Source organism: Somniosus microcephalus, chromosome 2 (assembly GCF_052327205.1).
Source record: "Somniosus microcephalus isolate GS21.2 chromosome 2, FLI_Smic_1.0, whole genome shotgun sequence".
NCBI lineage: Eukaryota > Metazoa > Chordata > Chondrichthyes > Squaliformes > Somniosidae > Somniosus > Somniosus microcephalus.
Window position 1 is genome coordinate 255,128,696 of NC_140988.1, and position 14,412 is coordinate 255,143,107.

Genomic DNA, 14,412 nt, shown 5'->3' on the forward strand with positions numbered 1-14,412 from the left:
AGAATAATTAAAGCTGTTTACATATCATTACTAAAAAAAAATTCTACTTATTTCAATGCGTTGGTCTAAGTTAATGTAAATACTTTAATGTTTGCAATGCCTGAGGTTAAATATTATTCCAATCTCCACTAAAGAAAGTAGGTTTAACAATCTGCATGCGCAGTTTACGAGCGGACTGTGACGCGCAGCAACATTTGGACCGCACCATTACAGTTATGAGCGGGGAATTTGATAAAATCTGGGCCAAGACATCACATGTTTTAGAAGAATCAATGATAGTACTTTTAGATATGATGCATACTTTTATAAATTATTATCTAAAGCCGTTTTGTGATGTCTAGTGTGATGACGCCGAGCTGGATTTGAGATGTTGAATGGGCTTCCCCCTGTAACTGTGCGGGGCTTGGTGTGCTGCAGAATGGCGGCGGCGGCCGCAGTGAAGAAGCTGCCTGCAGCGGCCATGGACAGCAGCGTCCGGCCCCCGCGCAGCGCCAGTGGCTGCACTGTTAAGGTGAGTGCGGGCCGTGTTTACACCAGAACCTTGAGCGGCGCCCGGCCCAGGGCCCTTCAAATCTGCTGTCGTGGCTGCGGGCTGTCGGCCGGCCCCTCCCCCCTCCCGTCTGGATCCGGCCGGGGCCAGGGCCACTCGGGGATGCACCCGATCAACGGGCAGTTAATGACCGCGAGATTGTCATTCAGTGTTTGTGCTGTGGACTTGCTAGGAATTGTGTAGAGACTGCTAAAACCTATTTCACATAGGAGTCTTTGAACTGGTATATAGAGAAGACTTTAATCATAGAAATTTACGGCACAGAAGGAGGCCATTCGGCCCATCATGTCTGCCAGCCGAAAAAGAGCGATTCCAGCCTAATCCCACTTTCCAGTTCTTGGTCGTAGCCTTGTGGGTTATGGCATTTCAAGTGTATATCCAAGTACAGTACTTTTTAAAATGTGATGAGGGTCTTGGCCTCTACCATCCTTTCAGGCAGTGAGTTCCAGACCCCGACCACACTCTAGGTGAAAAAATTTCTTAACTCTCCTCTAATTCTTCTACCAATTACTTTAAATCTATACCTCCTGGTTATTGACAGCTCCGCTAAGGGAAGTAGGTCCTTCCTATCCAGTCTATTTAGGCTCCTCATAATTTTATACACCCCAATCAAGTCTCCCCTCAGACTCCACTGTTCCAAAGAAAACAGCCCAGCCTTTTCAATCTTTCCTCAGAGCTAAAATTCTCCAGTCCTGGCAACATCCACGTAAATCTCCTCTGTACCCTCTCTCATGCTGTTGTGTCTGTGTATAATAAGACACAGACTGCAGGAGAACGGTACAACAGGTGTTTACTCAACGTGGCTCACATGGGAACTGGTCTGTACAGATTACTACTCAGTGCTATATACAGGTGTGGTCACTGCCAGTACTGCAGTACACATGAGCTGTAAAAGATAGTTCCCCCCTTAAAGGTATATACATTACAATTCCTCCCCTTTTAGATTAACAGTACCATAACACTCATTTAACAATTAAATATCAAACTATTTACAATTAACACTTTTAACATGCAACATTAGCTGAAAATAGTCTATTTATATATTCAGTCTTTGGGGAGGCTTCCTGATCCTTTCTGGGTAGCGCCTTTCTCGAGTGTCTTGCTCTTGGTGCGGAGGCGATTCTGGCCCCCTGTCGTCGGTTGGTTCATCAGCTTCCAAGGCTACTGTTTCTGGGGTAGATGCGACCTGTACGTCGGGTTCATCACCAGGTACGTATGGGCGCGGCATGGGGTTGACTTGTTCCTGTGACTCTAGGATCTGGTCAGCATGGCATCTCACGATGCTCTCCCCAACGTCCACTGTGTACATTAGTGGGCCCTGCCGTGTGCATATCGTTCCTGGCTGCCATTTTTCTGTTCGGTAGTCGCAGGCCAAGACTGGCTGCCCTACATTGAAGCTCCTTGTTGGCTTCTCATGGATGTGCTGGAATTGCTTACTCTCAACATCTCTTCGTACGTTTGGTCTGAGCAAATCCAGGCGAGATCTTAACCTTCGGTTAAAGAACATCATGGCTGGGGCCTGGTTGGTGACTGCATGTGTCGCATTCCGGTAGGCGAACAGGAAATTGTCCACCTTGTGCTGCAGCGGAATGTTGTCATTGTACATAGCCTTTATTGCCTTCTGAAAAGGTTTGTACGAACCTTTCAGCCAATCCATTTGTGGCTGGGTGATACGGGGCGGATGTGTAATGCCTTAACCCATTCTATTTCAAGAACCTCCGGAACTCTTCGGACACAAACTGTGGTCCGTTGTCGGAGCAAATCTGTCCTGGCAAGCCATTCCTGGCAAAAATGGTCCGTAGGTCTGCAATAGTTTTCTCCGTGGTGGTGGAGGACATTTTGATGACCTCAGGCCATTTCGAGTGCGCATCCACGGCTATTAAAAACAATGAGTCCATGAATGGACCAGCAAAATCAATATGCACCCGTTGCCATGGAGATGAGGGCCACTCCCATGGGTGTAGAGGGGCCTGTGGTGGTGCATTTTGGACTTTCTGGCATCCTGAGCAGCTCTTGGTCAGGTCCTCGATTTGTTTATCGATTCCCGGCCACCACACATAAGCCCTGGCTAGGCTTTTCATTTTTACCCCTCTCAGATGACCCTCATGAAGCTCATTGAGCACTCTATCCCTAAACTTGGGTGGAATTACCACTCTGGATCCACACATCAAGGTCCCCCGGCACACTGACAGCTGTTCGCTCCTTGTCGAGAATGCTGGCAACAGTGAGTCGCCATGTGCTGGCCATCCCTTCACCGTCAAATCATATACCCGAGACAGTGTCGGGTCATTTCGGGTTTCCTTTTCGATACAAGCGTTAGTTACCGGTAGGTATTCAACTATAGTCGAATGGAATATTTCGACAGGATCCACTGCTGGTGCTTCCTCTGCAGTAGGCAGTGGCAGGCGTGATAGCCCATCAGCATTTCCATGCTGTTTCGTGCCCTTATATTCAATCTCATAGTGGTGCGCCCCTAGAAAAAGTGACCATCTTTGTAGTCGTTGTGCAGTCATCACCGGAACGCCCTTCTTTGGATTAAAAATGGAGACAAGAGGCTGGTGATCAGTCAGCAAGGTGAATTTCTGCCCGTGCAGATAGTGATTGAACTTTTTCTCTCCCCACACTCGGCTGAGGGCCTCCCTGTCAATCTGGGTGTAGTTACGCTCGGCTGAGGTTAGTGATCGTGACTCAAAGGCTATTGGCCTCTCTGAGCCGTCCGAGAATTTGTGCGACAGCACCGCTCCAATGCCGTAGGGTGACGCATCACATGCCGACCGAATTGGTAATGCTGGGTTGTAATGGGCCAATACCTCTTTCGATGTGATTAGTGTTTTGCTCTTCTGGAAAGCTCGTCTACATTTGTCACTCCACTTCCATGGCACCCCAGTTTGCAGTAGGGTGTTCAGTGGGTGTAGTATTGTAGACAAATTTGGCAAGAACTTATGGTAGTAGTTTACCAGCCCGAGGAACGACCTCAGTTGTGACACATTTTCCGGTGCTGGAGCCTTGACTACTGCCTCAATCTTCTCTGGGGACTTGTGTAACCCCTCTTTATCGATAACGTGGCCACAATACGAGATCTGTTTTCTAAAAAACTCGCATTTGGGGTGGTTAGCTCGGAGCCCATATTCCTGCAATCTAGTGAGCACCTGCTCCAGGTTGGCAAGGTGATCACTGTCATTTTCGCCCGTGACCAGGATGTCGTCCAAATAACACTGGGTCCCTGGGATCCCTTGCAGGACTTGTTCCATTGCCCTCTGCCAAATAGCCGGAGCTGATGCTACCCCGAATACCAGCCGGTTGTATTGGTAGAGACCTTTATGGGTGTTGATTGTGAGGCATTTTTTTGATGCTTCTTCTACCTCCATTTGCAGATACGCCTGGGCCAGATCAATCTTAGTGAAGCGTTTCCCTCCAGATAGCGAGGCGAAAATATCTTCAATCCGCGGAAGTGGATATTGTACGGTGTGAAGGACCGGGTTCACTGTTACCTTAAAGTCCCCACAGATGCGAACCTTCCCTGGTTCCCCAGGCGTGCTGCTCAACGACTTTTTCATCACAGGGACGATGGGTGTAGCCCACTCGCTCCAGTCTACCTTGGACAGTACACCTGAACGTTCCAGACTCTCCAGCTCTGCTTCGACGGCTGGGTGGATCGCATAAGGTACCGGTCTGGCCTTAAAAAATTTTGGGCTTGCGTTTTCTTCAATTTTAATCGTCGCTGTCATGCCTTTTAGTGTTCCGAGTCCTTGCTGGAACACTTCTTTCGCATCAGTTAGGATCTTTGACAGTCACCCAGGTGTGACGTCATCATCCTTTTTGTCAGCCACAGTCAGTGCCTGTATGGAATGCCAATCCAGTTGTATTTTCCGGATCCATTCACGTCCCAGTAATGGTGGTCCTCCATCTTGCAATACATACAGGTCTAGTTTTGGTGTTTCCTTACCGTTATATATAACGGTCACCCTTATTTTTCCTTTGGGGTAGACTTTTTGCCCCGTGTACGTCTTCAAAATAATTTTTGTGTCTCAAGGGTATGTGTGAGAATAGCCGCTCGTAGTCCCGTCGGTTTATGACTGTTAGGGCTGATCCTGTGTCCAATTCCATCTTTACCTGGACTCCTATCTTGAGAGTGACCCAAATGGTTCGGTGATCCTCCGTTGTGATCACATTATGTAGTTTCAGACAACTCAGTTCCCTGCTTTCAGAGTCGTTATCACTCTTTTGTTCGTCTGAACTATTCTCCGTCATCTTATGTACCTTCTTGTACTTTTCTTTGGTAGGCTTCTTATTGCTGGTTTTCTTTCCCGACCTGCAGACTCGTGCTATGTGTTCTACTTTTCCACACTGTCTGCACACTTTGTCTTTGAACCAGCAATCATTCTGGTCGTGTGTTGTTCTGCCGCAGCGATAGCACTTCTCTGTTCTATATGACATTTCGTTTGTGCCATATTCTTGCGGTCTCTGTTGTATCTCTGCAGCGCCCCGTGCTGCTGCTTCATATGATACCGCAATGCTGAAAGCCTTTTCCAGCGTAAGGTCCTTTTCAGATAAAAGCCGTTTCTGGGTTCCTTCACTTTGAAGCCCACACACAAACTTGTCCCTTAAGGTATCTGCCAGTCCCGCTCCAAACTGGCAGTGTTTCGATAGTTTGCGCAGTTCTGTTAAATAATCAGCATTGCTTTCATCCTTATGCTGGTTCCGTTTGTGAAACTTGAATCTTTCTGCTATCAGCAGCGGTGTGTTTAAATGTTCCTGTAGTATCGTTACTATGTCTTCAAAACTCTTTTCCATTGGCTTCGTTGGGGTTACTAGATTTCGTAATAAACCATACGTCTTTGCACCCATTAAATTTAACAATACCGACGCGTTCTTGTCATCTGACACCTCATTTGCCTTGCAGTATACCTCTATTCGTTCGACATATGTAGTCCAATCTTCGACTTCATTGTCAAATGCGGTGATACTGCCACTCTTCGGCATTTTGGGTGTGGTTTAAAATGGCGTCTCCCAATGGCTTAAAATGGCGTCTCCCGCGCTTTCCTTCCTCCCCCGCTGCTGCCAACGCCGCTCCCGGCGGTTCTCGTGGCAATGGCGGCGCCCTGTAGGTTTCGTGCGCTTCTCCTGCGCTGCTGCCAATGCCGCTCTCGGCGGTCCTCGTGGCAATGGCGGCGCCTTGCGGGTTTCTGCGCGTCTCTCTCCCTCTCTTCGACGCTGCTCGGCACCTGAACACCGGCTGCGCCCTGTGCGCTCTGCCCTCTCTCTCTCTCTCTCTCTCTCTCTCTCTCCTCCGTCGACGCTGCTCGGCCCTTTGCTGTGCCGCTCGGTCGGGCTCTAGCCCGCCGCTGTCCGGGAAGGGTCTGCGCACTACCTGTTGCCAGCCCGTTTCGCTGGACCACCTCGACTGGAAAGCCAAGCCTGGCTCTCGACAGCCTCCCCCGCAATTCTCGAGTCTCTGCTGGATGACTGGGCGGTTGCCCGTGGTCGACGCCCGAGTCTCTGGCCTTGACCTCCAATCCACTGATCTCCAGGAACGAATCCCCGGGAGGTGATGCAGGGTTGCAGGTAGGTTCGAACTTGCCTTGTCGCCAATGTTGTGTCTGTGTATAATAAGACACAGACTGCAGGAGAACGGTACAACAGGTGTTTACTCAACGTGGCTCACATGGGAACTGGTCTGTACAGATTACTACTCCGTGCTATATACAGGTGTGGTCACTGCCGGTACTGCAGTATACATGAGCTGTAAAAGATAGTTCCCCCCTTAAAGGTATATACATTACACATGCAATCACATCTTTCCTGTAATGCGGTGACCAGAACTGTAAGCAGTACTTTAACTGTGGCCTAACTAGAGTTTTGTACAGTTCTAGCATAACATCCCTGCTCTTCTATTCTATGCCTTGGCTAATAAAGGAAAGTGTCCTGTATGCCTTCTTAACCACCTTAATCAAATCAAGTTTGAACTGGATTTAAATTCAGCTCCAAGATCTGAAAGGACAGTGTGCTGAAGCACCATGTTACTCAGTGCCCTGTATTACTTTTTGTAAGCTTTTCAATATCTTCCATGTAGTCATGGGCAATATATCCTACTATATGTTGTGTAATCTTGGATTTTTTTTTTGTGAGGGAAGTAAAGTGCATTAAAACAGCGCTCTTTCTCCACATACCTAGATTTGAATCCAGCCCACACATTGAGATAAAAGACCTGCTCCGCCTGCCCCCCTCCCCAGCCCCCTAGATCCTCATGGTTGCAAGTTCACTGCATAATGCAATCTGTAAATCAGCAGTAATCAATAGACTTGCTTAGAATGGCTGGTGTGAGGGAGTACATTTCCTAGGCTGGAGTTAGAGCAAATTATTGGGACAGTGTAGAGAAAGCTTTACTCTGCATCTGGTTGTGCCATGCTTCACTTGATATCGTTTGATGTTGACACTGGGTACCAAAAATGTTCTATTTCCCAGCATAATATCACTCACTATAAGCAGCCTCCCCCAAAAAAGTTCACTTTCTATTCGCTAGAATCTAATACTCAAGGCTGCAAATAAATGTCTTTTGTTTATTCTTAAAAGCTAATGTTCGTGTTTCTGAAGAACGTTAAATTTTATTGTCTTTTTTTTCCCTTTTGTTCCACTGACTGATGTCGACAATTTATCCGAGTGTGTGTACAATATGGCCGTGATTCAACTGATGATATCAGTGGATCATCCATTGAAAACAAGTTGTGCATAATCAGCTAAAGAAATGTAGTCAGACTTATGAAGAAGGAATATTCATGAAAGATCTAGTATTTAAATTGAAAATATTCGCTATTAGTAATTATCATTGAGACTGCAACATCATTTATCGAAATGAAATCCTGTGCAAGTTGCTCTTTAAAAAAACTATGCATGTGCCTGAGGTTTGATATATTACATTTTGTTTTTTTATAGTATATAATTTTGCATATTGTGTCTTTACTGAATATTTTTAGTATTTCTATAATCAAGGAATTAAATAGAGAACTTGTTCAAAAGTAAGATGGTTTAAAAAAAGATTATGAAGACTTAGCGATGAAACTGGGGGTGGAGAGGGATTATTTTTAATGCCTGTTTAAAAAGTTACATTACTTAGAATATTAATAAAGGCTTCCTCGGTGGCTCTGACTTTATCCAGTATCAGGAAGAGGCGAGCTCAACCGCAAGTGTGTTCTGATCTCTGTTGGGGTGGAAGTGGCCCCTCCCTAACCCAGAATTACTGAGGGCAATCAGTCTGTTCAGTCCTGATTGTTATTTCATTAAAGATTGAAGTACATACACATGGGGGGTAGAGTGAAAATGGGATCAAGCTTGGTTGTGATGCTATGTATGGTTGAATAGCCTTTCAACACACAGTCAAGACTCCTGTATGAATAATGGCCACTTAGGTCACGATACTGGAGGACAACCAATGTTGGTGAAATCATGCCCCAGCAAAGAGTCAGTGCTCTCAGGAGAATAAAGCTATTCAATGCGGCTTTTTGACCATATGGGCCATGACAACAAGCCAAGTGCTTTCCTTCCCCAACACTTAGACATGCACTTTCAGTAGAGACCATTGGATAATAATGATTGCACGTGAATCCTGGAGTATAATTGTAGTCATCATCCCCCACCAGTACGAACCAGTAATCAAACATCTGGGATCTTCCTCTATTTAGCTCAGTGGCTTGGTGGTCTCGGGGTATGACTCTTGCTTCGGCATTTATGAGTGAAGTTTGCGAGAGGCCCTGGGTTCAAATCTCTGCCGAGCCCTAATTCTCTGATCAAACAGGGGAGAAGGAGTTACCTGGTAATTAACGTAGGTGGTGGGGAGCTGTTCAAAACAACAATCCAGGAGAAAATTAACAGCCACTTGGACAAGCATGGCCTAATAAAAAAGAGCCAGCACGGATTTGTTAAGGATAGATTGTGTTTGACTAACTTGATTGAGTTTTTTGATGAGGTAATAGTCATTGCACTATTGTGGTGGATGAGGGCAGTGCAGTTGATGTATATATGGACTTTCAAAAGGCTTTTGATAAAATACCACATATTAGGCTTGATAGCAAAATTGAAGCTCGTTGGATAAAAGGGGCAGTAGCAGCATGGATACAAAATTGGTTAATGAATAGAAAAACAGAGAGTTGTGGCGAATGGCTATTCTTCAGCATGTACAATGGCATTCCCCAAGGTTCAGTACTAGGACCATTGCTGTTTTTGATATACATTAATGACTTGGACTTGGGGGGTACAGGGCACAATTTTGAAATTTGCAGATGGCACGAAACTTGGAAGTGTAGTAAACAGTGAGGAAGATAGTAATAGACTTCAAGAAGACATAGCCGGGCTAGTAAAATGGGCGGACACAGGGCAGATGAAATTCAACAGAGAAGTGTGAGGTGATACATTTTGGTAGGAAGAATGAGGAGAGACAATACACACTAAATGGTACAATTTTAAAGGGGCTGCAAGAACAGAGAGACCTGGGGGCGTTTGTGCACAAATCTTTGAAGGTGGCAGGGCAGGTTAACACAGCAGTTAATAAAGCATATGGGATCCTGGGATTTATAAATAGAGGCATAGGGGGAGAAATTCATTATAGCCCCATTTGGGGCTCTAACTTTTTAAAAGTTGAAAAAATTAGCGTTGGGTGCTAATGTTTCTCCACTTTAAAAAAAATTCAGTTTTGAACTCCAGGCAGGAAGTGGAGTGCTAAATCAAGCACTCCACTTCCTGGAGTGCAGCAGGCGGGGCGGTAGAAATGTGCCGTGCAGCACTGGCGCGTTGGAAGACTCCTTCCCTCCCTTAAAGGGAAGAGCCATCACTGCAGGCTCTGTAAGGGAAAGCAACTTACCTGGTCCCTGATGACAGCTGCGATCCAGCCCAGTGCACTGCAACAAAGTGCCGGGCTGATCGAGTGCTGGGGAAAAAAGCAAAAAAACCAGAAAACGAGCATTTGATTTTTTTTCCCTACCTCGGCCACCTCGCCTTTTAAGTATCGCCCCCCGAAGTGCCCGGCCTCCCAATGAACGCCTCCTGCAGCTGTCAGTGTTATCGCCCGGTGATGCGGCAGGGGGCAGAACCGAAGTTCAGGTTTGGGGTGCAACTGGGGCGATGCCCATGGCGATGACGTCAACGATCTCCGGGCGAAGGAAATCGGGGGGGCAACGCCATACCGCCACCGCAAACCTCCCGCTAAATTTAGCGGGAGGCGATAATCTCGCCGTGGTTAGCGCCCTGTTATCGCCCCCGGAGGCGATAACTGGAGGTGCAAAGGTACCCAATTTCTCCCCCATAGAGTACAAAAGCCAGGAAGTTATGCTAAACCTGTTTCAAACACTAGCTCGGCCCCAGCTGGGGTATTGTGTCCAATTCTGAGCACCACCCTTTTAGGAAGGACGTGAAGGCTTCGGAGATGGTACAGAAGAGATTTACTAAAATGGTTCCAGGAATGACAGATTACATGAGGAACTCCGTTCACTGGCCACTGACTCCATCCCTCTCCCTAACATTTGTCTAAGACTGAAGCACACTGTTCGCAACCTTGGTGTCATATTTGATCCTGAAATGAGCTTCCGACCACATATCCGCGGCATAACTAAGACCGTCTATTTCCACCTCCATAACGTCGCCCGCCTCTGTCCTTGCCTCAGCTCATCTGCTGCTGAAACCCTCATCCATGCCTTTGTTACCTCAAACTTGACTATTCCAACACACTCCTGACTGGCCTCCCACATTCTACCCTATGTAAAACTTGAGGTCATCCAAAACTCAGCTGCCCATGTCGTCACTCGTACCAAGTCCCATTCACCCATCACCCCTGTGCTCACTGACCTACATTGGCTCCCGGTGAAGCAATGCCTCAATTTCAAAATTCTCATCCTTGTTTTCAAATCCCTTCATGGCCTCGCCCCTTCCCATCTCTCTAATCTCCTCCAGCCACACAACCCCCCACGATATCTGCGCTCCTCTAATTCTGCCCTCTTGAGCATCCCTGATTATAATCGCTCAACCATTGGTGGCCATGCCTTTTTCATAGAAGATAGGAGCAGGAGTAGGCCATTCGGCCCCTCGAGCCTGCTCCGCCATTTAATGAGATCATGGCTGATCATCCAAATTCAATACCCTGTCCCTGTCTTCTCCCCATATCCCTTGATCCCTTTAGCCTTAAGAAATATATCTAACTCCTTCTTGAATATATTTAATGAATTGGCCTCTACTGCCTTCTGTGGTAGAGAATTCCACAGGTTCACCACTCTCTGGGTGAAGAAATTCCTCCTCATCTCTGTCCTAAATGGCTTACCCCTTATTCTTAGACTGTGACCCCTGGTTCTGGACTCCCCGGCCATCGGGAACATCCTTCCTGCATCTAGTCTGTCTAGTCCTGTTAGAATTTTATAAGTTTCAATGAGATCCCCTCTCATTCTTCTAAACTCTAGCAAGTATAAGCCCAATCGACCCAATCTCTCCTCATACCTGGGATGGCAGGAATGACGTATCAGCCTGGTGAATCTTCGCTGCACTCCCTCCTTGACAAGAACATCCTTCCTCGGATAAGGCGACCAAAACTGCACACAACACTCAAGGTGTGGTCTCACCAAGGCCCTGTACAACTGCAGCAAGACTTGAACCCCCTCGCTACGAAGGCCAACATACCATTTGCCTTCTTAACCGCCTGCTGCACCTGCATGCTTACCTTCAGTGACTGGTGCACAAGGACACCCAGGTCTCGTTGCACTTCCCCTTCTCCCAATCTATTGCCATTTGATGCACTATCAATTGCTACAAAAGACTGGAAGTAATAAACAGGCTTTTATTACCAAAGAACAGAGCATGCCTCTTGTGGTTGCCTGGTATCCAAAAGGGCCGGGGGCTGCCGAGCAGCGACCTTTATACCCAGCCATGAGGGTGGAGCCAGGGGCGGAGTCAGCTGAGGCATGCACAGACAAGTACAACAATATGCAAGAGTGAACAACAGTACTAACAACAGTGGTGAACAACAATACTAACAACAGTGGTTTACCACATTCACCCCTTGTTTAGAATTGAGTCCGGCGGGGTGAAGTGCACTAAAAATTCGTGTACTGAAGTCTATCAGGAGGCCTTGTAAGCCGTCCTGAGCGTCGCAGCAGCGGCGGTGATGGTGCAGCATCCAACGTTGAACCCGGTGTCTCGTTCAGAGGAGGTGTAGCAGGTGGCGGACCCTGGGGCTGCTGCACGCCGTCTACAGGGGTCAGAGCATGGGTAATGGGAGGTAGCGATGGTGGTCTCTCAGAGGCACCCGAAGGTGCGAGGTCTCGTGCAGGGACTGTGTCCTGGGGGTAGGCAGGAGTAGCGGTGGGTGGCGAAGAGGGTGTTTCAGGAGCACCCGCGGGTGCGAGGTCTCGAATGGAGACTGTGTCCTCCCGCCCGTCCGGGTACACCACGTAAGCATACTGCGGGTTGGCGTGGAGGAGGCTCACCCTCTCGACCAGGGGGTCCGCCTTATGGGTCCTCACGTGCTTCCGCAGTAGGACGGGTCCTGGAGAAGTCAGCCATGTTGGTAGCGAAATCCCCGACGTGGACTTCCTGGGGAAGGAGAACATTCTCTCGTGAGGAGTGGCATTGGTGGGTGTACAGAGCAGCGACCGAATGGAATGGAGCGCCGCAGGGAGGACCTCCTGCCAGCGGGAGGTCGGAAGGCCCTTAGATTTTAAGTTTAAAAGGACTGCCTTCCAGACTGTCGCATTCTCCCTTTCCACCTGGCCGTTACCCCGGGGGTTGTAGCTGGTGGTCCTGCTTGTAGCAATGCCTCTCGCGAGCAGGTACTGCCGAAGTTCGTCGCTCATAAAGGATGAGCCCCTGTCGCTATGGATATAGCTAGGGAAACCGAACAATGCGAAGAGGTCATTCAGACATTTAATGACCGTGGTACTGGTCATGTCCGAGCAAGGGATGGCAAACGGGAAACGGGAGTACTCATCAATTATATTGAGGAAGTACACATTGCGGTCAGAGGAGGGGAGGGGCCCTTTAAAATCGATGCTCAGCCGCTCGAAGGGGCGTGTGGCTTTGATCAGGCTCGCTCTGTCTGGCCTATAAAAATGCGGCTTGCACTCGGCACAGATCTGGCAGTTCCTGGTCATGGTCCTGACCTCCTCGATGGAGTAGGGCAGGTTACGGGATTTGATAAAATGGAAGAACCTGGTGACCCCCGGGTGGCAGAGGTCATTGTGGAGGGTCTGTAATCTATCAACCTGCGCGCTGGCGCACGTACCACGTGATAGGGCATCTGGGGGCTCATTGAGTTTCCCGGGCCGGTACAAGATATCGTAATTGTAGGTGGAGAGTTCGATTCTCCACCTTAATATCTTGTCATTCTTGATTTTGCCCCGCTGCTTATTATGAAACATAAAAGCTACTGAACGCTGGTCAGTGAGCAGGGTAAATCGTTTTCCACCCAGGTAATGCCGCCAATGTCGCACGGCTTCCACAATGGCCTGGGCCTCCTTTTCGACAGAGGAGTGTCGAATCCCGGGGCCCTGGAGGGTCCTTGAGAAAAAGGCCACGGGTCTCCCCGCCTGGTTAAGGGTTGCAGCTAGGGCAAAGTCGGATGCGTCGCTCTCCACTTGAAAAGGGAGGGACTCATCCACAGCGTGCATTGTGGCCTTCGCAATATCGCTTTTTATGAGAGTGAAGGCTGCACAGGCCTCTGCTGTCAGGGGGAAGGAGACGGACTTGATGAGGGGTCGGGCTTTATCCGCATAGTTGGGTACCCACTGAGCATAGTAAGAGAAAAACCCCAGGCATCTCTTCAGTGCTTTCTGGCAGTGGGGGAGGGGGAGCTCCATAAGAGGGCGCATTCTAACGGGGTCTGGGTCGATGACTCCGTTCTCCACTACGCAGCCAAGAATAGCAAGGCGCTTAGTACGAAACATACATTTGTCTTTGTTGTATGTGAGATTCAGCCGCTGGGCCGTCCGGAGGAATTTCCCTAGATTAACGTCGTGGTCCTGCTGGTCGTGGCCGCAGATGGTGACGTTGTCTAGATATGGGAAAGTGGCCTGGAGCGCGTTCTGGTCAACCATCCGGTCCATCTCCCGTTGGAAGACAGAAACTCCGTTGGTGACGCCGAAGGGAACTCTGAGAAAGTGTTAGAGCCGACCGTCAGCTTCAAAAGCTGTGTACTGGCGGTCCTCAGCCCTGATGGGGAGCTGGTGGTATGCCGACTTCAGATCAATCGTCGAGAACACCTGGTATTGTGCTATCTGATTGACCATGTCAGATATGCGGGGGAGTGGGTATGCATCCAACTGGGTGTAGCGACTGATCGTCTGGCTGTAGTCAATAACTAGGCGCTGTTTTCCGCCAGTCTTCACCACCACCACTTGTGCTCGCCATGGGCTATTGCTGCTCTCGATAATCCCTTCCTTCAGGAGTCTCGCTACCTCGGATTTAATGAAACCCCTATCCCCGGCACTGTAACGCCTACTTTTGGTAGCGATGGGCTTACCGTCGCGGGTGAGGTTAGCGAACAAGGAGGGGGGGGAGACTTTAAGGGTGGAGAGGCTGCAAATGGCGCGCGGCGGGCGATTTAAAAACTGGCTGCAGACCGTGAGAGGGGGAAGGGGTCCACCGTACGCTAAAGTGACACTCTTAAGGTGGCATTGAAAATCCAACCCCAGTAGGACGGCAGCGCAGAGATCGGGCAGGACCAGAAGTTTAAAATTTTTGTATTCAGTACCCCGCACTGAAAGAGTCACCATACAGTAGCCACCGACTTCCGCTGACTGGGCTTTGGAAGCCATAGAGATGCGATGACGCGTCGGCAGGACCGGGAGAGAGTAACTGCGCACCGTGTCGGGATGTATAAAACTCTCCGT

The 14,412-nt window shown here is 48.6% G+C and overlaps 1 protein-coding gene across 4 annotated transcripts in view; it reads left to right on the forward strand.

Annotated features, from left to right (window-relative positions):
* Positions 1 to 260: 260 nt before the first annotated feature.
* trim23 (tripartite motif containing 23) overlaps positions 261 to 14,412 on the forward strand; it is a 52,958-nt gene continuing 38,806 nt past the window's right edge. The window contains exon 1 of one of the 4 annotated variants that reach the window (XM_085971158.1): positions 261 to 511. In XM_085971158.1, the coding sequence (XP_085827284.1) occupies positions 368 to 511 (144 nt within the window). In that variant the 5' untranslated portion in view covers positions 261 to 367. Of the gene's footprint in view, positions 512 to 3,302; positions 3,333 to 14,412 lie in introns of those variants that run through there. The other 3 variants (XM_085971138.1, XM_085971129.1, XM_085971148.1) reach the window with 3 other exon arrangements.